Genomic DNA, 24,832 nt, shown 5'->3' with positions numbered 1-24,832 from the left:
TTTTATTCACTCAACATGTACATGTAAAGAAAATAACAGACAAATACAGGACACAGGATTCACTTTCATCTGAGTGCTAAGTCTGCATCAAACTACTTAAACAAGATACAACAACAACTGCTTATTCTTGCATAACATCTTTAATGTTGTTAACTAAATGAGGTAGGTGTAATCAAAACCTATGTAATTGATGGAAAAAAACAGTATCCTTTTTCTTACAATGGCAGATAGAGTATATTGTCAACGGAGACATGCCAAATGATTTAGTCTCTGGCCTGGTCTTCACCAGTGTGGCTTTAACATCGCTGCAAAATCGGATCAAAGAGCTTCACGTGGAGACGACAGAGCAACGAGAGCTGTATAAGCAAGCACGACAGAAACACGTGCAACTTCTCCAAGACAAAGCAAAGATGGAAGCTGAAATAGCAGGTAATTACTGTATATGGCAAAAAGGAGGAAATATTGTCAGAAACCATCAATGCAAGCTCATCAATGAATGACACCGGTGTGTCTAGGAAAATGGGCACAAAGGCATGCCGAAGGTCAGAGTTAATAGTCATGCTGTAACTGAAATAGGTAGTTGTGAAAATATTGACAAATACTTTACATTTCAACATTATTTTGCCTTCTAAGGCAAATCATGTTAGGTTTATCATCATGTACACAAGCACAATAAGGTACTTGCATCAGTATTACATGTCAATTCATGGAATATAAACTTGATTGGGAGAAGTGCACAGATGCTGTAGCTCGTCATCATGCAAGGCTGTTGAGAGGATTTAAAAAGCGAGGGTTTCTTTCAGCGGAAGGTTCAGTTGGGAGAAGTGCACAGACGCAGTAGCTCATCATTGTGCAAAGCCACTGAGAAGATTTTAAAAGTGAGGATTTCTTTCAGAGGGAGATTTGATTGGGAAAAGTGCAGAGACACAGTAGCTCGTCAACATGCAAGGTCGCTGAGAAGGTTCCCGGATAAAAAGGAGACACTGTCTAATGGAACAGTCGTTGAAGTAATGTGAGTCAGAGTAGTAAGGCTTTGGCTCATCAGGACTTTGGTGTGGATGGGCCTATGCATCTGCAGGATATCCAGGAGTTTTCCAGCCTTCCTGATAGCCACATCTGTGACAGGTGCATCGAGCTGCAGCTTCTTAGAGATGGGGTTAGAGAACTGGAGCTGCAGATTGATGACCTTCAGCTTGTTAGGGAAAGTGAATTGATGATAAACAGGAGCTACAGGGAGGTAATCACATCAGGGCCACAGGAGACAGGTAACTGGATGGTTGTCAGAAGAGGGAAGGGAGGACATCAGACATTGGAGATCAACCCTGTGGCTGACCCCCTCAACAATAAATACTCCCTTTGGAGAACTGTTGGGGGGCTGGAGACAACATCCCTAGGGGAAGCAACAGTGGCTGTTCCTCTGGCACTGAGTCTGGCCCTTTGGCTTAGAAGAGCAGGAAACTGAAGAGGATGGCAGTTAAAGGATACTCTATAGTTAGGGATACAGGTAGGTGATTCTGTGGGTGCGAAAAAAGAAACATGGATGGTAGTTTGCCTCCCAGGTGCCACGGTCCACGATGTTTATGAATGCGTCCACAATATCCAGAAAAGAGCACCCAGAAGTCATGGTACATATTGATACCAAAGACATAGGAAGAAAAAAGGAGGAGGTCCTGATAAAAGAATATAGGGAGTTAGGAAGGAAGCTGAGAAGCAGGACTTAAAGGGTAGTAATCTTGAGGTTGCTGCCTGAGCCACGTGAGCATAGAAATAGAATGAGGTGGTGGATCAATGATATCTGGATCATTGGGACCTCTTCTGGGGCATGTGTAACCTGTACAAAAAGAATGGATTGTACTTGAATCAGAAGGGGGCCAATATCCTGGTGGGGAGGTTTGCTAATGCTGTTAGGGAGGGCTTTTAAACTAGATTTGCATGGGGGTGGGAATCGAAGTGAGGCAGAGGATGGGGCGGTTTTCGCACAAGTAGAGACAGCTTGAAGGGAGGAAGGATAGCAAGAGCAAAGATGCACTCAGCCTGATGGTTTGAGATGTGTCTATTTTAGTGCAAGGATTATCATAAACAAGGTGGTTGAACTTAGAGTGTGGATCTATGATGTTGTGGCCATTACAGAGACCTGAATGCTTTGGGGTCAGGAATAGCTGCTGAGTGTGCCACAAAGGACAGGGAGGGAGGCAAAAGAGGTGGGAGCATGGCATTGCTGATCAGGGATAGTGTTGTAGCTGCAGAAAAGGAGGAAGTCATGGAGGTATTATCTACTATGTGTGGGTGGAAGTCAGAATCTGTAAGGGGACAATAACTCTACTGGGTGTGTTTTATAGACCCCCCCCCCCCAATAGTAACAAAGACATCAAGAAGCAGGTAGGGAGGCAGATTCTGGAATGGTGCAATAATAATAGGTTGTTGTAATGGGAGATTTTAACTTCCTAATACTGACTGGCATCTCTTTAGAACATGGGATTTATATAGGGTGGAGTTTGTTAGGTGTGTTCAGGAAGGTTTCCTGATGTAATATGTAGATAAGCCGAGTAAGGAGACGCTGTACTTGATCTGTTACTGGGAAATGAACCTGGTCAGGTGTCAGATCTCTTGGTGGGAGAGCATTTTGAAGATAATGATCATAAGTCTATCTCGTTTACCATAATGCTGGAGAAGAATAGGATCAGATAATTTGGGAAAAACATTTAATGGGGGTGGGGGAAATATGATGCAATTAGGCAGGAACTTGGGAACATAAATTGGGAGCAGATGTTCTCAGGGAAATGCACAGCAGAAAAGAGGCAAATGTTCAAGGAACATTTGCTTAGCATTCTACATGGGTATGTTCCATTGAGGCAGGGAAAGGATGGTAGGGTAAAAGAACCATAGTGTACAAAGGATTTGGAAAATCTAGTTACAAAGAAAAGAAAAGCTTACAAAAGGTTCAAGAAACTAGGTACCAATAAAGCTCTAGAAAATTACAAGGTTGCCAGGAAGCAGTTAAGAATAAAATTAGGAGAGCTAGAAGGGGCTATGAGAAGGTCTTGGTGAGCAGGATTAAGGAAAAACCCCAAGGCATTCTACAAGTATGTGAAGAGCAAGAGGATGAGCCATGTGATAATACAGCCAATCAGGTACAATAGTGGAAACATGTGTATGGAGTCGGAGGAGGTAGCGGTGGTACTTAATGAATGCTTTGCTTCAGTATTCACCAAGAACAAGGACCTTGGCAATTGTGGGGATGATTTACAGTGGTCTGAAGTGCTTGAGCATATAGACATTAAGAAAGAGGATGTACTGGAGCTTTTGAAAAGCATTAAGTTAGATAAGTTGTTGGGATGGATGAGATATATACCCCAGGCTACTGTGGAAACGAGGGAGAAGATTGCTGAGCCTCTGACGATGATCTTTGCATCATTAATAGGAATAGAAGAAGTACCAGAGGATTGGAGGGTTGGTAATGTTGTTCCTTTATTCAAGAAAGTGAGTAAAGATAACCCAGGAAATTATAGACTAGTGAGTCTTACTTCAGTGATGGGCAAGTTGTTGGAGAAGATCCAGAGAGGCAGGATTTATGAGCATTTGGAGAGACATGATCTGATTAGGGATATTCAGCATGTCTTTGTCAAGGGCAGGTCATGCCTTACGAGCCTGATGGAATTTTTTGAGGATGTAACAAAACACTTGATGAAGGTAGAACAGTGGATGTAGTGTGTACAGATTCCAGTAAGGTATTTGATAAGGTTGCCCATGCAAGGCTGATTCAGAAAGTAAAGAGGCATGGGATCTAGGGAGACCTTGCTTTGTGGATCTTGTCCACAACAGGCAAAGGGTAGTTGTAGATGATTTGTATTCTGCATGGAGGTTGGTGACTTCAGGGATCTGTTCTGGGACTCTCCTCTTTCGCATTTCTATAAATGACCTGGATGAAGAAGTAGAAGGGTGGATTAGTAAATTTGCTGATGGTACAAAGGTTAGGGGTGTTGTGGATAATGTGGAGGGCTGTCAGAGGTTACAGTGGGACATCAACAGGATGCAGAAATGGGCTGAGAAGTGGCAGATGGAGTTCAACCCAGATAAGTGTGAAGCGGTTCATTTTGGTAGGTCAAATTTGAAGGCAGAATATATTATTAATGGCAAGACTCTTGGCAGTGTGGAGGATCAGAGAGATCTGGAGGCCCATGCCTTTAGGACACTCAAAGCATATGGTGTGTTGGCATTCATCAAACATGGGGTTGAGTTACAGAGCTGTGGAATAATGCTACTGCTATACAAGACCGTGGTCAGACCCCACTTAGAGAACTGTGTTCAGTTCTGGTCACCTCATTACAGGAAGGATGTGGAAAGAGTGCAGAGGAGATTTACAAGGACGTTGCCTGGATTAGAGAGTGTGCCTTTTTGGAATAGGTTGAGTGAACTTGGCTTTTTCTCCTTGGAGCAATGAAGGATGAGAGGTGAACTGATAGAAGTGATGAGAGGCATTGATCGTGTGGATAGCCAGAGGCTTTCTCCCAGGGCTGAAATGGCGAACAGGAGGGGGCACAGTCTTAAGGTGCTTGGAAGTAGGTACAGAGGGGATGTCAGGGGTAAAATTTTCACATAGAGAGTGGTGGGTGCGTGGAATGTACTACTGGTGACAGTGGTGGAGCAGATACAACAGGGTCTTTTAAGAGCCTCTTAAATGGGTGCATGGAGCTTAGAAAAATAGAGGGCTATGTGCTAAGGAAATCCTAGGCATTTTCTAGAGTAGGTTACATGGTTGGCACAACATTGTGGGCTGAAGGGCCTGTAATGTGCTGTAGATTTCAATGTTCTATATTGATACATAAATTCTACATGATAGTGAAGAGTATAAAAAAGACTACATTGGTACAAAAGGAAGACACAATCAGAGACAAATCCATTGCTGAGGTTGGGTTAAGGGAATGCTGGTCAGTGCAAGAACTTGATGGTTGTAGGAGTAGCTGTTCTTGAGCCTACAGGAGTGGGACTTCAGGCTTCCATATCTCCTGCCTGAAGTTAGCATTGAGAAGAGGGCATGACCCAGGTGATGGGAATATTTGGTAATAGATGCCCCTTTCTTGAGGCAGTGGCTCCTGTAGATGGAGTCAATGGTAGACTGGCTTGTGTCCACCACTCTGCAGCTTCTTACATTGCCGCGCATTGGAATTGCCCTACCAGGCCATGATGCAGCCCGTCAGGATACTTTTAACAGTGCATCTGTACAAGTTTTTAGAGTATTTGGTGTCATACCAGATCTCCATGGTCTCACGAGACTAACGGATGCCTGTTATTATCACTATTGTGCAGTGCTATTTGTCTTTATTCATAGCCTGTGTGTGAAAGTTGTCATCTGATTATTCCAACTCTCTTGACATGGGTTTGCACAGAAGTCCCATTCTAAACCATCTGCTGAGCTAAATGTGATCCCTGCTCTGAATTTCCAGAGGATTTTATGTACTTTCTACCTTAAGTCAATGGACTGGGTTGACTTGGAGCTTTGGTAACTTAATACTTGTAATTCTAAAGATGTAGCATGGTAAGAAGGAATCTAACTACATGGGCATGGAGCAAGTGGAATGGGGATCTCAGGTGAACTGGGGCAACCCCTGATGTCATATCTACAGAGGACCATTCTTTGTCACGACCACTGCCATCCTCCATTTCCTTGGGTTCCAATGCATAGGAGCCTGCAAAGCTCGCAGCAGATATCGAAAGAGAAAGATCATGATGAGCAACATACTTCAGATCTATCTAGGCACTCGAATCACTCATTGAGAATCTTGATAATTGATTGGAATTACAACTTGACAGCAGTTGAGAAGACAGTGTGACCAGCAGCACAAGTTGTTACTGCTGGTCATGCTATCTTCACAACTGCAGTCTAAGGAAGGAGGTGATCCTTATTGCATAGGAGCTAACCTCTGTGAAGATACAGAAATATGGTGGGTAATTGGATTCCCTGCAAATGAAACAGTCACTCTTGCTTTATGTAACCATAGAGGAAGACAGAACAGTGGATGTTGAGTACATGGATTTTAGTATGGCACTTTACAAAGTTCCCCATGTCGGCTCATTCTGTAAGTCAGGAGCCATGGGATCCAGGGAAACCTGGCTGAGATTCAGAATTGCCTTGACCACAAAGGGCTGAGGGTGGTAGTAGATGGAGCATGTTATTCCTGAAGGTAGGTTGATAGGGTGGTTAAGAAGACATATGTTGTGTTGGCCTTCATTAGTGGGAATTGAGTTCAAGAGCTGTGAAGTAATTTTGCAGTTCTATAAAAATTCTGGTTTTTATACTTGGAATATTGTATTCAGTTCTAGTCGCCTCATTATGGGAAGGATGTGGAAGCTTTAGAGACGGTGCAGAGCAGATTTACCAGGATGGTGCCTAGATTAGAAAGCTTGTCTTATGAGGATAGGTTGAGTGAGCTGGGGTTTTTCTCTTTGGAGAGGAGGAGGAGGAGAGGTGACTTGATGGGGATATATAAGATAATAAGAGGCAGAGATCAAGTAGACAGCTAGGGACATTTTCCCAGGGTGGAAATGGCTAATACAGGAGGGCATGACTTAAAGGTGATTGGAGGAAAGTATGAGGGAAATGTCAGAGGCATTTTTTTTATACAGAGTGGTAGATGCATGGAATGTGCTGCCAGGGGTTGTGGTAGAAGCAGGCACATTAGGGATATTTAAGAGACCCCGAGATAGGCACATGGGTGAAAGGAAAATGGAGGGTTATGTGGGAGGGAAGGGTTAGATTTCTCTTGGAGTGGGCTTTGCCGTACTGTTCTATGTTCGACACCATCTACATGAGGATGATCGACATAGAATATAAGCTGTGCTTATATGTGATTAATGAGCTGATTAATTTACCCAAGTAGTGTGTTGAACCTATCCATCTACGAAGCCTGTGGATAGAGCTCTTCAGGATAGTGGAGTCAAGGGATATAGGGAGAAGGCAGGAATGGGGTACAGATTGTGGATGATCAGCCATGATCACAGTGAATGGCAGTGCTGGCTCAAAGGGCCAAATGGCCTACTCCTACACCTGTTGTCTATTGAATTACATGTACAAACACTTGAACAGTTCATTGAGAAACTTACAATTTGCATTCGCATGAAGTTAATGTCACTTGTATAGTTGCAAGTGCTTCTCCTTTATTACAACACATACTGTTTCACCGAAACATATTATTCAGATTGCAACACCACACGCTGGGTGATTGAATTTCTCTACCTGTTGCACTACTTGCCACTGTTTTCTGTCTACTGTACTTCAATCACCACGGCAACAAACGTTTAAATCAGGCTCATCAGTCAGTGCAGTTTTATTCATCTTGATTTATTCCAATCATCTGGAAAATGTATGTGTAGTCACTCTTTTTTGACTGCATTAATTTACCAACAGGTTAACTAATTGGTAATATTCCAGTTTCTCACTTAAACATTTTTAAATTTTTAAATTGTACATGACAGATTCTCTGATTAAAAACATACCAAATGAAGAGTTTATACAATGTTTCCAGCTACATTCCTTAACTTTAAAATGCTGACATGGAAACCATTTGTCCTTAGGGGCTTTTCTTCTCTGCTGTTGTATTTAACTCATTACTATTAATTTATATTACTTATCCAATTCCATTCCTGATTAACAAAATCTACATAAGAAAAAATGATGTATTCATTGGTGACTAAGTGATATCCATACTACCTTTCACTGAAAACACAGGGCCCTTAGTATAATTAGCATTCCTATGCATCCATCCAGCATCCTCTTTGGCTTTCTACTATCAGGCAGGAGACTACAATGTATAAAAACAAGAATGGTCAGGATGAGAAGCAATTTCTTCCCCCAAGCCATTAGGCTTCTGAACTCCCTGCTGCATTGTGTATATATATATATATACGTGTATGTGTGTGTTTGTATATACTTAAATGACAATAAACTTCACTTGATTTGAAATACTGATAATTATACAATCAATTTTTTGAGGAGTCTAGATTGCTCCTAACTATATAACTGTAAAATGAATTTGACATCCATTTAATATGGAGTCATAGAATACTACAGCACAGAAACCGGTCCTTCAGCCCATCCAGTCCCATCTACCTGCACCTGGACCATATCCTTCCAAATCCCCCTCCTCAATCCGTGACTTATTCAAACTTCTTGAAAATGTTACAATTGAATCCGTATCTACCACTTCCAGTAGCACCCTCTGAGTGAAGAAGCTCTCCCTTGGGTTTCTGTTAAATATTTCACCTTTCACTCTCAACCTATAACCTCTATTTCTATTCTCACCCAACTTGAAGGGGAAAAAAGAGCCTGCATGCATTCACCCCATCTATATATACCCCTCATAATTTTGTATATCTCTGTAGGATTTCCCTGCATTCTACTACACTCCAGGGAATAAAGTACTAACCTATTTAACCTATCCTTTTTGAGAGTGGTAGCTGTGTGGAATGAGCTTCCAGTAGAAGTGGTAGAGTCAGGTTCGGTATTGTCATTTAAAGTAAAATTGGATAGGTATATGGACAGGAAAGGAATGGAGGGTTATGGGCTGAGTGCAGGTCGGTGGGACTAGGTGAGGGTAAGCGTCGGCACGGACTAGAAGGGCCGAGATGGCCTGTTTCTGTGCTGTAGTTGTTATATGGTTATAAAATGTTACGCATTGCATGTGGAGTAGTACCATTAGAAGTTTTTACAGATTCATGTTAGTAATGGAACATGTTGGAAAAGCTTGCAATGTGGGAGCAATGAACTGGGTCCGGCAAGATGAAAGACATACACACTTGAAAGCCCATGCCCAAAAGAGAGTGCCTGCCACGTGTGGGAGACCCAGTCAATTCACCGCACGGTTGATCAGCTGCATGTGCACTCACCACATTCTTGCAATTGATCTGATATGGTACACCAGCCATATACTTGTTCATTTTCAAGCTTATTGATATATTTCCTGTAGGTAGATGACCAGGTGCATACAATAAATTTAGTCTCACCATCTTCAACTTCCCCAGCTCCTGTACTCAATTCCCTGATTATGAAAACTAATGTGCTAAAAGCTCTCTTTACTACCCTATCTCCACATGATGCCACTTTCAAGGAATTATGGATCTGTATTCCCAGATCCCTTTGTTCTCAGGCATAACCCAGAGCCTTACCATTTATTGTGTAAGACTTACCCTAATTTGCCTCCCAAACTGTAACACCTCACATTTGGTCCATTAAGTTCCAGTTTTCAGCCATTTTCCTTGCAAATATAGGATGCAGAAGTGGGCTGAGAAGTGGCAGATGGAGTTCAACATGGAGAAGTGTGGGGTGGTACACCTTGGAAGGACAAACTCCAAAGTAAATGACAGGATACTTGGGAGTGTGGAGAAGCAGAGGGATCTGGGGGTATATGTCCCCAGATCCCTGAAAGTTGCCTCACAGGTAGATAGGGTAGTTAAGAAAGCTTATGGGGTGTTAGCTTTCATAAGTCGAGGGATAGAGTTTAAGAGACGCGATGTAATGATGCAGCTCTATAAAACTCCAGTTAGACCACACTTGGAGTACTGTGTCCAGTTCTGATCGCCTCACAATAGGAAGGATGTGGAAGCATTGGAAAGGGTACAGAGGAGATTTACCAGGATGCTGCCTGGTTTAGAGAGTATGGATTATGATCAGAGATTAAGGGAGCTAGGGCTTTACTGTTTGGAGAGAAGGAGGATGAGAGGAGACATGATAGAGGTGTACAAGAGGAATAGACAGAGTGGACAGCTAGTGCCTCTTCCCCAGGGCACCACTGCTCAGTACAAGAGGACATGGCTTTAAGGTAAGGGGAGGGAAGTTCAAGGGGGGATATTAGAGGAAGGTTTTTAACTCAGAGACTGGTTGGTGCGTGGAATGCACTGCCTGACTCAGTGGTGGAGGCAGATATACTAGTGAAGTTTAAGAGACTACTAGACGGGTATATGTAGGAATTTAAGGTGGGAGGTTATATGAGAGACAGGGTTTGAGAGTCAGCACAACATTGTGGGCCAAAGAGCCTGTAATGTGCTGTACTATTCTATGTTCTATGTTCAAACTAATTGCTCCTATTCTCACGCTAGCTATCCTCAGTTTTCACATATGTGTAGAATGCCTTGCGGTTTTCCTTAATCCTACTTGTCAAGGCGAATGGATTCATGAACTCCTTTAGAAATTCCTTCTGTAATTTAAAGATTAATGATTAGCTTTATCTGTCACATTTACAATGAAATATACAGTGAAAAGTGTTGTTTGTATCTAATCAAATCAGCGAGGATTGTGCTGGGCAGCCCATAAGTGTTGGAACATAGCATTTAGCACTTCTACGAGATGCTGAGAAGAGAATTTGTGTTACACTGTCTCTATCTGTCCAGGATCTGGGCAGCACTGTGGCATAGCTAGTAGAGCTGCTGTCCCACAGCTTCAGTGACCTAGGAACAACCCTAAGCTTGGGTAAGCAGGAGTAAGCTTAATGAGCACTTGTGGCGGCTCATTTCCTAGCGTATGCGAACCGACTCACAATTAGATAGCCTACGGGGGTTTGCGAGCACAGAGCTTTGGAGCCTCTTCGCCATGGGGGGCCGGTTGACAGAGGCTTAAAAGTGAGGCTGAAGTTTTCGAATAAAGTTTTTCCTTCGACTGCAGTTACCGACTCCGTGTCGTAATTTTAGCGCTGTTTGTAGCACACCGCTACAATTGGTGACCCCGACGGTCCAAACGATTTTTGGACCAGAAATGACCGACGCCGCCTCTGTTCATGCGGTTTCGTTGAAACTGCCGGGTTTCTGGACACAGCGCCCGGACCTATGGTTCCAGCAAGCCGAAGCCCAATTCCACGTTCGCCGGATCACCTCAGAAGACACCCGCTACTACTACGTGGTGGGCTCCCTCGACCAGGACACAGCTGCCCAGGTCGCGGAGTTCGTACAGTCGCCCCCGGCAGACGGCAAGTACACGGAATTCAAAGCCCTGCTCCTCAGGATTTTCGGACTCTCACGGCGCGAGCGGGCTGCCCGTTTACTGCACCTGGATGGCTTGGGCGACAGACCTCCATCGGCTTTAATGAACGAGATGTTGTCTCTGGCCGAGGGACACACAGGCCTCATGTTTGAGCAGGCATTCCTGGAGCAGCTGCCCGAGGACATACGCCTGCTGCTGTCCGACGCGGATTTCAGTGACCCCCGGAAGGTGGCAGCCCGGGCGGACTTGCTGTGGAACGCCAAAAAGGTGAGCGGGGCGTCCATCGCACAGATCTCCCAGCCACGCTCCCGGCAGCAAACCAGTCCAGGCCCGGCCGCAGAGCCCACTAACCCCCGGCCCAATGACCACTGGTGCTTCTACCACCAGCGGTGGGGCGCAGAAGCCCGCCGTTGCCGCCCGCCCTGCAAGTTCCCGGGAAACGCCAGGGCCAGCCGCCGCTGATGGCTACGGCGGCTGGCCATCGGGATAGCCTCCTGTATGTGTGGGATAGCAGGTCGGGACGCCGCTTTTTGGTCGATACTGGGGCTGAGGTCAGCGTTTTACCTCCGACAAGTTACGACACTCGCAGCAGGGCACCGGGTCCCCCCCTGAGGGCCGTGAATGGCAGCACAGTAAGGACCTATGGCACCCGTCAGGTGCAGCTACAGTTCGGCCCCAGCCAGTTCACGTGGGACTTCACACTGGCCGCCGTAGCCCAACCGCTTCTGGGTGCGGATTTTTTGCGAGCTCACAGCCTGCTGGTTGACCTGCCCAGGAAGAGACTGGTACACGCCGAGACCTTTCAGACGTTCTCCCTGGGCGCGGCCCAGTTGCCAGCCCCTCACCTCGGCTCCATCACGCTGTCCGACAACGACTTCACCAGGGCGGCACCCGACCTGCGTACCCAAAGACCTACGGAACTGTAAGTTTGTGTTTGTACGAAGGGGCGGGCATCGGCCACCGCTGCAGCGGCCATACGAGGGGCCGTTTACGGTGCTCCGGAACAACGGGTCCACGTTCGTGCTGGACGTTGGGGGGAAGGAGGAGGTTTTCACGGTGGACCGCCTCAAGCCGGCCCATGTGGACCTGGCGCAACCGGCCGAGTTTCCGGCGCCTCGGCGCAGAGGCCGACCTCCCAAGCAGGTTCTGGCCCAGGCTGTGGACATTGGGGGGTGTATCGCCGGTTCTGGGGGGGGGTTATGTGGCGGCTCATTTCCTAGCGTATGCGAACCGACTCACAATTAGATAGCCTACGGGGGTTTGCGAGCACAGAGCTTTGGAGCCTCTTCGCCATGGGGGGCCGGTTGACAGAGGCTTAAAAGTGAGGCTGAAGTTTTCGAATAAAGTTTTTCCTTCGACTGCAGTTACCGACTCCGTGTCGTAATTTTAGCGCTGTTTGTAGCACACCGCTACACACTAAGTGGTGCACTCTGTGCAGGGAACCGATGGGAATGCGGAGAGAAGAAAATGGGTTAGGGTAGCATAAATGTGAAAACGGGTACTTCTTGAACAGCATAGACTTTTTGGTGTGAGTGGCCTGCTTCTGTGTTGTATCTCTCTATCTCTTTTTCAACTGGCATAGATACAATGGATTAAATGATCTCCTTCTGGTTTATAAGTATGCTGTAGTGGTGTGCTACACGCAGCGCTAAAATTACGATACGGAGTCGGTAACTGCAGTCGAAGGAAAAAAACTTTATTCGAAAACTTCACTTTTAAGCCTCCCTCAACCGGCCCCCCATGGCGCAGAGGCTCCAAAGCTCTGTGCTCGCAAACCCCCGTAGGCTATCTAATTGTGAGTCGGTTCGGATGCGCCAGGAAATGGGTCGCCACATAACCCCCCCCCCCAGAACCGGCGATACACCCCCCAATGTCCACAGTCTGGGCCAGAACCTGCTTGGGAGGTTGGCCTCTGCGCCGAGACGCCGGAAACTCGGCCAGTTGCGCCAGGTCCACATGGGCCGGTTTGAGGCGGTCCACCGTGAAAACCTCCTCTTTCCCCCCAACGTCCAGCACGAACGTGGATCCGTTGTTCCGGAGCACCATAAACGGCCCCTCGTATGGCCGCTGCAGCGGCGGCCGATGCCCGCCCCTTCGTACAAACACAAACTTACAGTTCTGTAGGTCTTTGGGTACGCAGGTCGGGTGCCGCCCGTGCTGTGAAGTGGGTATGGGGGCCAGGTTACCGAGCTTCTCGCGTAGTCTGCCCAGGACTGCTGCAGGTTCTTCCTCTTGCCCCCTTGGGGCTGGTAGGAACTCCCCGGGGACGACCAGGGGCGCGCCGTATATCAACTCGGCCGACGAGGCGTGCAGGTCGTCCTTGGGCGCTGTGCGGATGCCGAGTAGGACCCAGGGAAGCTCGTCCGCCCAGTTGGCTCCTCGCAGGCGGGCCATGAGGGCTGACTTCAGGTGACAGTGGAAACGCTCCACTAGCCCGTTCGACTGTGGGTGGTCCCCAAAAGGCTGGCCATAGCTGACCACAGGCTGGAGGTGAACTGGGCGCCTCTGTCGGAGGTCATGTGGCGCAAGATTCGGAGGTGGTGTCGGTGAGCGGGACCGCCTCTGGCCATCTTGTGAACCGGTCCACGATAGTCAGGAGGTGCCGCGCTCTGCGCGACACTGGCAGGGGGCCCACGATATCCACATGAATGTGGTCGAAACGCCGGTGGGCGGGATGGAACTGCTGCGGTGGGGCTTTGGTGTGCCGCTGCACCTTGGCCGTCTGGCAGTTCATGCACGTTTTGGCCCATTCACTGACCTGTTTGCAGAGTCCGTGCCAAACGAACCTGCTGGAAACCATCCGGACAGTTGTCCGGATGGAGGGATGCGCCAAGTTATGAATGGAGTCGAAAACGCGGCGCCGCCATGCTGTCGGGACGACTGGACGGGGCTGGCCGGTGGCGACGTCACAGAGTAGGGTCCTCTTACCTGGGCCCACGGGGAGGTCCTGGAGCTGCAAACCGGAGACTGCGGTTCTGTAACTCGGAATCTCCTCATCTGCCTGCTGCGCCTCTGCCAGTGCCTCAAAGTCTACCCCTTGGGAAAGGGCATGAACGGTAGGGCGAGAGAGCGCATCCGCCACGACATTGTCCTTACCTGAGACGTGCCGGACATCCGTCGTGTATTCAGAGATGTAGGACAGGTGGCATTGCTGGCGGGACGACCAGGGGTCGGACGCTTTCGTAAACGCAAAGGTAAGCGGTTTGTGGTCTGTGAACGCGGTGAAGGGCCGACCTTCTAGGAAGTACCTGAAATGCCGGATTGCCAGGTAGAGCGCCAACAGTTCCCGGTCGAAAGCACTGTACTTAAGCTCGGGTGGTCGCAGGTGTTTGCTGAAAAACGCCAGGGGTTGCCAGCGACCTGCGATGAGTTGCTCCAGCACCCCACCGACTGCCGTGTTTGATGCGTCCACTGTGAGGGCAGTAGGGGCGTCCATTCTGGGATGTACTAGCATTGCGGCGTCCGCCAAAGCTTCCTTCGTTTGAACGAAAGCGGCGGCGGACTCCTCGTCCCAGGTAATGTCCTTGCTCGGACCCGACATCAGGGCGAACAGGGGGCGCATGATCCGGGCAGCTGAAGGGAGGAAGCGGCGGTAGAAATTGACCATATCTACGAATTCCTGAAGGCCTTTGATCGTGGTGGGTCAGAGAAAGAGGCGGACTGCATCTACCTTAGCGGGCAGAGGGGTTGCCCCGTCTTCAGTAATCCTGTGGCCCAGGAAGTCAATGGTATCGAGTCCGAACTGGCATTTGGCGGGGTTGATCGTAAGACCGTACTCACTCATTCGGGCGCAGAGTTGACGGAGATGGGACAGATGCTCCTGACGACTGCTGCTGGCTATGAGGATGTCATCCAAATAGATGAACGCGAAGTCCAGGTCCCGTCCCACCGCGTCCATTAACTGCTGGAACGTCTGTGCAGCATTCTTCAGGCCGAAAGGCATGCGGAGGAACTCGAAAAGGCCGAAAGGGGTGATGAGAGCCGTTTTGGGGACGTCGTCAGGATGCATCGGGATTTGATGGTACCCTCGGACGAGATCTACCTTGGAGAAGATCCGTGCGCCGTGCAGGTTTGCTGCAAAGTCCTGAATGTGCGGCACAGGGTAGCGGTCCGGTGTGGTAGCCTCGTTCAGCCTGCGGTAGTCGCCGCACAGTGTCCAGCCCCCCGTCGCTTTGGGCACCATGTGCAGGGGGGAAGCCCAGGGGCTGTCGGACCGCCGGATGATCCCCAATTCCTCCATCCTCTGGAACTCCTCCTTCGCCAGTCGGAGCTTGTCCGGGGGAAGCCGCCGAGCGCGGGCGTGGAGGGGTGGTCCCTGGGTCGGGATGTGGTGCTGTACGCCGTGCCTGGGCATGGCCGCTGTGAACTGCGGTGCCAGAACCGATGGGAACTCCGCCAGGACCCTGGTGAAGTCGTTGTCAGACAGCGTGATGGAGCCGAGGTGAGGGGCTGGCAACTGGGCTGCACCCAGGGAGAACGTCTGAAAGGTCTCGGCGTGTACCAGTCTCTTCCTGGGCAGGTCGACCAGTAGGCTGCGAGCCCGCAAAAAATCCGCACCCAGAAGCGGTTGGGCTACGGCGGCCAGTGTGAAGTCCCACGTGAACTGGCTGGAGCCGAACTGTAGCTGCACCTGACGGGTGCCATAGGTCCTTACTGTGCTGCCATTCACGGCCCTCAGTGGGGGACCCGGTGCCCTGCTGCGGGTGTCGTAACTCGTCGGAGGTAAAACGCTGATCTCAGCCCCAGTATCGACCAAAAACCGGCGTCCCGACCTTCTATCCCACACATACAGGAGGCTATCCCGATGGCCAGCCGCCGTAGCCATCAGCGGCGGCTGGCCCTGGCGTTTCCCGGGAACTGGCAGGGTGGGCGACAACGGCGGGCTTCTGCGCCCCACCGCTGGTGGTAGAAGCACCAGTGTTCATTGGGCCGGGGGTCGGTGGGCTCTGCGGCCGGGCCTGGACTGGTTTGCTGCCGGGAATGTGGCTGGGAGATCTGTGCGATGGACATATGTCCGGGTATGTCCAGAGAAGTTAGGCACAAAGATTAAAATTCACGACAAAAGTACATTCCCGTGTTCATAGTCACGATGAATGTCAATGGTCTAAACAAAGCTCACGTTCTCGTTTTCCCTATTTATTATTTTAAAAAAAACCCACCCTTAATACTAACCCAATTCTGCTTCACATCCCGTTGTCACTATTCTGTCGACTAAATTAAGATCACAAGCAAACTGCTATGAGTGATTAAGACGATCGGCCCAAACACCGGCAAGTGCCCATGACATTGGCAAAAACGTTCCACAGCAAGTCCACCCGGGCTGCCACCTTCCGGGGGTCACTGAAATCCGCGTCGGATAGCAGCAGGCGTATGTCCTCGGGCAGCTGCTCCAGGAATGCCGGCTCAAACATGAGGCATGTGTGTCCGTCGGCCAGAGACAACATCTCATTCATTAAAGCCGATGGAGGTCTGTCGCCCAAGCCATCCAGGTGCAGTAAACGGGCAGCCCGCTCGCGCCGTGAGAGTCCGAAAGTCCTGAGGAGCAGGGCTTTGAATTCCGTGTACTTGCCGTCTGCCGGAGGCGACTGTACGAACTTCGCGACCTGGGCCGCTGTGTCCTGGTCGAGGGAGCTCACCACGTAGTAGTAGCGGGTTTCTTCTGAGGTGATCTGGCGAACGTGGAATTGGGCTTCGGCTTGCTGGAACCATAGGTCCGGGCACTGTGTCCAGAAACCCGGCGTCGGTCATTTCTGGTCCAAAAATCGTTTGGACCGTTGGGGTCACCAATTGTAGTGGTGTGCTACACGCATCGCTAAAATTACGACACGGAGTCGGTAACTGCAGTCGAAGGAAAAAAACTTTATTCGAAAACTTCAGCCTCACTTTTAAGCCTCCCTCAACCGGCCCCCCCATGGCGCAGAGGCTCCAAAGCTCTGTGCTCGCAAACCCCCATAGGCTATCTAATTGTGAGTCGGTTCGGATGCACCAGGAAATGGGTCGCCACAATGCTATGATTCTCACTGAGTCAGTTGCGGAGCAATGTGGTCAATTTAAAGAGGCAATACACGCAATGCAAGAAGTGTTTGTATCCGGGTCAGAGAAACAATAAAAACAATAGATCAACTACATGGATAAATAAAGATACACATAAAAATTATTGAAGAAGACAGCTGTATAAGGAAAACAGAAAAAACAGTAATGATATTAACCATAGGGCATATGAAAATATGAGAGCTATAGTCAAGAGGGAAATTCAGATTGCCGAAAGGCCGCTTGAGAAGGATATTGCTGATAATGCTAAGGCTGACCCCAAAAGATTTTTTCAATACCTTAGTAGTAAAAGAAAAGTCAAGGCAGAAGTTAAGTATACTAGGACTAATAGTGGAGTGTTAAATTATGCAGAGAAGGAAATAACTGATACTCTGAACTCATATTTTGCTAAAGTATTCACCTGTGAAGCAATATGCCAATATGTGTGAAGAAAAATAAGGTTATTTCAAGTGACTTAGAAATCTTAGAAAGTGAGGACCTGCTTTAGCTGAAAAGGCTGAAAGTTAATAAATCTCCAGAGCAGACAACATTTATCCAAAGGTACTTAAAGAGGCCTGTGATTTTACACACACACACACAAACACACACACACACACACACACACACACACACACACACACACACACACACACAAACACACACACACACACACACACACACACACACACACACACACACACACACACACACACACACACACACACACACACACGTATTTTTCAAAAGTCATTGGAGACTAGTGAGATCTGCAAGGACCGTAAGTGGGCTTAATGCTGTCCCAGTATTTAAGGGGGATGACCGCACTGACCCTGGTAACTATAGGCTAGTAAGCTTAACCTGTATTGTAAGTAAGATAAAGGAAACCAAAGATTCATTATCAAAGATAATGAAAATCAAAGAATGAGATGCCAAAGTAGCTGATAAGAACAAGCATGTTAGCAGAAAGCCAGCATGGGTTCAGAAAGGGGAAATCATGGTTTACATAGCTGGAGTTCTATGAAGGGGAAAATTTATGATAATAATAGAACGTTTGACTTCATTTACTTGGACTTTCAGAAGGCTTTCGACAAGTTAATAAACAAATTGCAGGAGGTAGTGATTCAGGGTGAGGTGTGTGAGTGGGTGCAGAATTGGCTCAAAAACAGAAAACAATGAATTATTGTGAGAAGATCATTTTCACACCTAGAAGATGTTAAAAGTCGGGTTTCACAGGGATCAGTTTTGGGGCCACTGCTATTTTTAATTTACATTAATGATTTGGATAAGCATATATTAAATAAACCAGTAAAGTTTGCCGGTGACCACAAAATTAGGGGGAAATAGGCTGATAACATTCAGGCAGCAGAATCAATACAATTAGATCTAAATAAAATTCAGATGTGGGCAGATAAATGGCAGATGAAATTTAATGTAAGTAAATGTAAATTGTTATATATAAGAAGTAGAAATATTAGATATAAATATGCAATAGGGGGTCTTGAGTTAGAAAGTGCACTGTATGAGAAGGATTTGGGCATCCTGGTAGACTCATTGCTATCAAAATCTGGACAATGCACAAAAGCGACTAGGAAGGCCAATGGAATGTTGGGCTACATAATGCACTCAGTGGAGTTCAAGACAAAGACATTCTCATTAAGCTGTATAATGTGCTTGTGAGGCCACACCTTGAATACTGTTTCCATATTGTGTGAGGGATGTGAAGGCACTGGAGAGAGTCCAGAAAAGGGAGACTAGACTCACTCCAGGTGTACAGGGTATGAGCTATGAAGAAAGATTGAAAATATTAAATCTTTTTAGCCTAAGTAGATGGAGAATGAGAAGAGAGATGATAGAAGTTTTCATAATCATTAAGGGTATAAGAAAAGTGGATGCCAGCCGCAAATTCAAAATTAATCCAACATCAAGGACACTGGTTAAAGGGAGATTTCAGACTAACATCAGGAAGCATTTCTTTACGCAGTGAGTTGTGGACACATGGAACCAACTACCTAGTTATATAGTTAGAGACTTTCAAATCTAAACTTGATAGTTATTTCAACACAGTATGTGAATAGGAATTTGCCAAGCTTTGTTGTGTTGAAAGGGCTGTTCTAGTCAAAAACTTTCTAATGTACTCAGCCTCTTTTATATTTACGGCAATTTAATCCCTAATCAGTAAACCTACACCTCTAGCCTTACTTCTTTACATTTCTCTTGATTTTTATAACTTGATACATTTAGCTGTTCTTTTCCAGTACCCTTGTGGCAACTTTTACCCAGTTATTGTCACAACATATCCTCACACACCTGATCATGCTAGGAGCTTACTAACCCGATTTAACAACTTTGAGTTTACATACATGCATTCCAAAACTGTCTTGCTTTCTCATGATCAGTCTTTCCACACTTGTCTGACTCCACAACTTCACTCGAGTTTTTGTTGCCACTCCAACTTCCTCTTTCTCCACATTACACCTGGTGGCTACCTCCCTGCCAGTTTAGTTTAAACCTTCACAAACCACTATTAGCTAGAACATCAGCTCCAATGTTGTTGATGTGCAACTGGTCCAAAAGGAACTACACAGCTCCAAGAATTTGAGCACTCCTATACCAGCCATACATTAACTGGTTACTTTTATTCTCACTTTTGCCATTGGGAATAATCCAGACATTATCACCTTTTGATCCTGCCTTTTAATTTCTCGCCTGCAATTCTGTCACTAATAGAGTTGGAAGAGAAATGCTATCAAGAAATGGTTCGGAAGTTTGGCCGTGTGGTTGATCTGGAGGCATTGCAAACACTCTCCGTGAACATTACCTTGGAAGAACTGAAAGAGAAGATTGATGTCAATAACACTAAATTCCACAGAAAGATAAAACAAAGAGAGGTAAGTAACTTCACAGTGTGGGGTGATACCAACCAAAATAAACGAGTAAGGGAAGTGACTGGATACTTGATAATAAATAGCTCAGCATATTTAATATGTCGAATATCAAATATGTTTTCCGAACTGTGCACCCTGTCCCTCACTAACCTTTCGATATCTGGAAGGGCCTCTTGATAACTTTGTAGGTGCCTCTAGCAAATTCTGTCTGATTTGAAAAGTGGTTTGAGGTGCTTTAAATGTTAAACACATTGCAGAAGTGCAGGTTTATCTACCAGGCCACAGAAAATTGTACAGCTACAGTGTGCATTTTTAGTGCATAAAGTTGTAAGTGCCTGATAATAGAAGTTGGCTTCACACTGTATTAAGAAATAAGAACCCATTGTGAAGCCTGAATCAGGCCAGAATTTCACACCTGTGTTGTAATGTTTAACTAGTGGCTAAATGTATAACTGAGGCATAGTGTTTCATTTTTAGATTTAAATTTGGGTTAGTTTAGGGTCAAATACACCAAGCTGCAGTGAAATTACTTGTTTGCAGGAGCTCACAGAGTAACAATCAATATAAACAACTAATACAATGCATGCAAAGACCATAGTGCAAACTGAAATGTTAAAGTGACAGTATTAGAATAACTGAGAGAGGTAGAATTAAGAGGAATCACAATCTAGTAAAATATTTACACATTTTGAGTGTGTATTCCTTTGTTCCCTAGGCGGTGCATGAAAGTAGTCACTACTGCACACATGCTGGCCTATTCATATGCTAATCAGTATCAGGTCTCCAGCACTTAAAGTAGTGGTCGCCAACCTGTCGATCTTGGAGACTTTCCCAGTAGATCCCGAAAAAAAATGAAAAATAAATACACAAATACTGTTGAGAAATTGTTTCCGGGTTGCGGGGTTTTAGTTCCGTTCTTTCTGCCCAGTGTGCATGTGTGTAGCTCCCCCACACTACACAGTGTACTTCAGTGGTCCCCAACCACTAGGCCGCGAGGAAACTATGTGAATCAGCTGCACCTTTCCTCATTCCCTGTCACGCCCACTGTTGAACTTGAACCTTCTGGTTGGCCTCACGTGGCCGGCGGGAAGCGGCGCTGCTACTGGCCTGGAGCGTGGACAGATGGGTCTTGTCTCTAAACCTGTTTACCACACCGAATGTTCATGGGAAACCTGGTGCTAAAATATTCGCAGATGACCTAATTCGGGCTCAGGGTTTTGTAAGTAGCAGAGCAGCTACCTCGCTGCGATCTACTGAAACAAACTTTTATCGGCTGATAGATCCTACTGGGGGGAGGGGGGGAGCAGGTGAGTGTCCTAACGCACGCCTCACTCAGTCAATCGCTCTCTCCGCCGCGGCCCCGGTATGGGGACCTCCTGCCCTGACCTTGTTCTCTCACCCCACCCACGACCAGCCACACCTGGCCAAGGCGTCTGGCAGCAGGTGGGCAGGAGGTTGCAGTTCGGGCCTGGAGGTTGGCTAATGAGGCAATGAAGCCTTCAAAACTGCTCCGGTATCCTGAGTCCAAGCACCCTGCACTTAAAGACAAACCTGTTGAGTTTTTTCAGCGGAAAAAACGTGAGCAAGCTGGACAGAAGCAAGTGCTGAGAGCCACGAAAACTAAATTGTGGAATAGACTGGACATAAGGAACCTGCTTCAAGTATCGCTTGTATTCCCGTCGTGTTTAACACCCACACCCCTATTGGCCGGTCCACAAGAATATTGTCAATATTAAACCGGCTTGCAGTGCAAAAAAGGGTGGGTACCCCTGGTGTTTATACATTATTTCTACTTCTGGGTTGCGGGGTTTTACTTCTGGTCTTTTCTGCCCCGGTGCGCATGTGTGTAACTAATTGACCTGGGGTCGATCTTGCCTTTTACTAAGGCCGAGGTAGGGGATCTTGGGCTTAAAAAGGTTGGTGACCACTAACTTAAAGAGGAGCCACACCACTGCTGGATGTGTATATGCAGCTTTCTGTGGAAGTGCTTGGAGCACAAGCAATGACCTTCTTATCCTTGAGGATGGTGTTTTGAGGAAGGCCCCCTAGATCAAAAGTGGTTGTAGGTACCAACAGAAGTCACTGCTAGTGATGATTCTTATTTGTTTAGGAGCAACAAAAAAAAGACATTTTCATTTGATTTGTCAGTGTTGGTGTCAAGGTCATTTCCACTGCCTCCTGCCAGGGGCCTGTGGAAGAAGCTGTGCTCCCCTGATGATGCAGTAGAGGGCGGCAGAATATCTAGGCAGTCATCAAGAGCACTACAGACATTCCCAGTATGACCTGAATTTCACACCAAGGGTTCCAGTAGCCTCAGATTGACACTGGCCAGCATTGTCGTGATGTGCTTACAAAATGATCCTGGACAGTTCTTAGGCAGTGGTATTGAACAAATCACAAACAAGAGAAAATCTGCAGATGCTGGAAATCTGAGCAACACACACAAAGTGCTGGAGGAACTCAACAGGCCAGGCAGCATCTATGGAAAAAAGTACAGTCGACGTTTTGGGCCAAGGCCCTTTGGCAGGACTGAGGATAAAAAGATGAGGAGTCGATTTAAAAGATGGAGAGGGGAGAGAGATACTCAAGGTGATAGGTGAAACCAAGAGGGGGAGGGATGAAGGAAAGAGCTGGAAGTTGATTCGGAAGAGACACAGGGCTGGAGAAGGGGGAATCTGATAGGAGAGGACAGAAGGCCATGGAAGAAAGAAAAGGGGGAGGAGCACCAGAGGGAGGCGATGGGCGAACAAGGAGATAAGGTGAGAGAGGGAAAAGGGGATGGGGAATGGTGAAAGGGGGGGGGGGGCATTACTGGAAGTTCGAGAAATCGATGTTCATGTCATCAGGTTGGAGGCTACCCAGATGGATTACAAGGCATTGTTCCTCCAACCTGAGTGTGACCTCATCACGACAGTGGAGGAAGCCATGGATTGACACATCAGAATGGGAATGGGAAGTGAGATTAAAATAAATAGTCACTTCTTCTGGCGGTAGGTTCTCGGTAAAACAGTCGCCCAATTTATATCAGGTCTCATTGATATACAGTTGGCCACACCGGGTGCCCCGGACATAGTAGGTGGCCCCAACAGACTCACATGTGAAGTTTTGCCTCAACTGGAAGGACTGTCTGGGGCCCTGAATGGTAGTGAGGGAGGAGGTGTAGGGGCAGGCGTAGCACTTGTTCCGCATGCCAGGAGGGAGATCAGTGGAGAACGAATAGACAAGAGAGTTGCATAGGGAGCGAACCCTGCAGAAAGCAGAAAGTGGGGGAGAGGGAAAGATGTGCTTGGTGCTGGGATCCCATTGGTGATTGAACGACTGGCCAATAGCACCTTAGTCCTCCTCCTAACAGAAGGATAGAGCTTTCCAAGACTTCGGAAAAATGTGTAGAGGTGGTAGATAAAAACACAAAATACTGGCAGAACTCAGCAGGCCAGACAGCATCTATGGGAGGAGGTAGTGACGACGTTTCGGGCTGAAACCCCTCATCAGGAGTGAAGTAACATGGGATGGCATATCAGAGTGGGAGTCCATTCATCCCCCCCATTCCTCCCCAGCGACTTCCCTCCAGGCACTTATCCCTGCAAACGGAAGAAGTGCTACACCTGCCCTCACACTTCTTCCCTCACCACCATCCTAGGCCCCAGACAGTCCTTTCAAGGTGAGGCACAACTTCACCTGTGAGTCAACTGGGGTGATATACTGTATCCGGTGCTCCCGATGTGGCCATTTATACATTGGGGAGACCTGCCGCAGACTGGGAGACCGTTTTGCCGAACACCGGCACTCGGTCCTCCAGCAGTGGCGGGATCTCCCTGTGGTCACAGACACTTCAATTCCACAGACAACTCCCACTCCGATATGTCTGTCCATGGCCTCCTCTACTATCAAGATGAAGCCACACGCAGGTTGATGGAGCAATGATGGTTCTTTTAAGAACAGCTTTACTCATTTCTTTAGAATGAAAATACATTGGCTCCCTGGGTTATGAATTTTGCTCCATATTCCAGCATCTGCAGACCTGTTCATCTCCTATGAATGATCCTATCAATTTCTTACAAACTCTCCCATATATTAAAGCATTTTTCAAATTAGTATATATTAAAACATGGCTTTGTCTGGCTGGGCATGGTGTATTTTGCTTTAACTTAATTTTGGGTAATGTTAGGGTGAATATTCAAAAGTTAAAGAACTATAGCAAGTGTATGCAGTGTGATGCAATACAAGTTACTACGGAAAATAAATGATTCTGACTTGAGGTAAAACTGGCGGTTCTCATTAACAGAACTCTTGTGTGATGCAGGGACTACAGATCGAATGCTAGTGAAAAGTTAAATATTAGCTTTTTAATATTTCAGAACTATGCATGTAAAGAAGTACTTTTACCACCAGATCTTCCTGAAGAACTAGAAGGCACTAATCACTACAGTAATGTCATTTTTTGTTAACTTTTACCTGCATACAGGAGAAAAGAGCAGAAATGCAAGATGAGCTGATCAGTTACATCAGACAGTATACATGTAGACTGGATCAGTTGAATATGATGCTGACTGAAAAGGAGAAGATTGAAGCACAGTTAAATAGCCAACAGAAGAAAATGGTAATGTTATTAGATCATATCTTGCATTCAGATTCTGTGTATTTTAAAACTTTAAGAATAGTGAGCTACAGAGGTTGTTTGCTACAACATTTGGCTCCTTTTGTTCACATACACTTGCCAGATATTGTGATAATTTGGTGAGTCTGGACTGGTTTCATTACAAATCAGAGACAAATCATAGGTGTAAAGGGGTTTTTTTCTTTTTTTCTCTTTGTTACTGTGTATGTAATCAAAAGGGCTTCTTTTGTTTTGTTAAAAGCAGGAATGTTTATTTGTTGCGAGAGAGTGCTGGAAGCTGTTTTGGGTTAAAATTTACTGATAACGAGAATGGTATTCCTTTGTAAACCA

At 46.8% G+C, this 24,832-nt stretch overlaps 1 protein-coding gene across 3 annotated transcripts in view; it reads left to right on the top strand.

Moving 5' to 3' along the window:
• The window catches only part of LOC132393039 (cilia- and flagella-associated protein 44), a 210,917-nt gene that overhangs the window by 170,174 nt on the left and 15,911 nt on the right, over positions 1-24,832 (top strand). For all 3 annotated transcript variants that reach the window (XM_059967770.1, XM_059967768.1, XM_059967769.1), the window contains 3 exons: positions 228-429; positions 19,727-19,887; positions 24,350-24,484. In XM_059967770.1, the coding sequence (XP_059823753.1) occupies positions 228-429; positions 19,727-19,887; positions 24,350-24,484 (498 nt within the window). The remainder of the gene's footprint in view (positions 1-227; positions 430-19,726; positions 19,888-24,349; positions 24,485-24,832) is intronic.

Source organism: Hypanus sabinus, chromosome 4, assembly GCF_030144855.1.
Source record: "Hypanus sabinus isolate sHypSab1 chromosome 4, sHypSab1.hap1, whole genome shotgun sequence".
NCBI lineage: Eukaryota > Metazoa > Chordata > Chondrichthyes > Myliobatiformes > Dasyatidae > Hypanus > Hypanus sabinus.
This window is presented reverse-complemented; position numbering and strand designations above follow the sequence as displayed.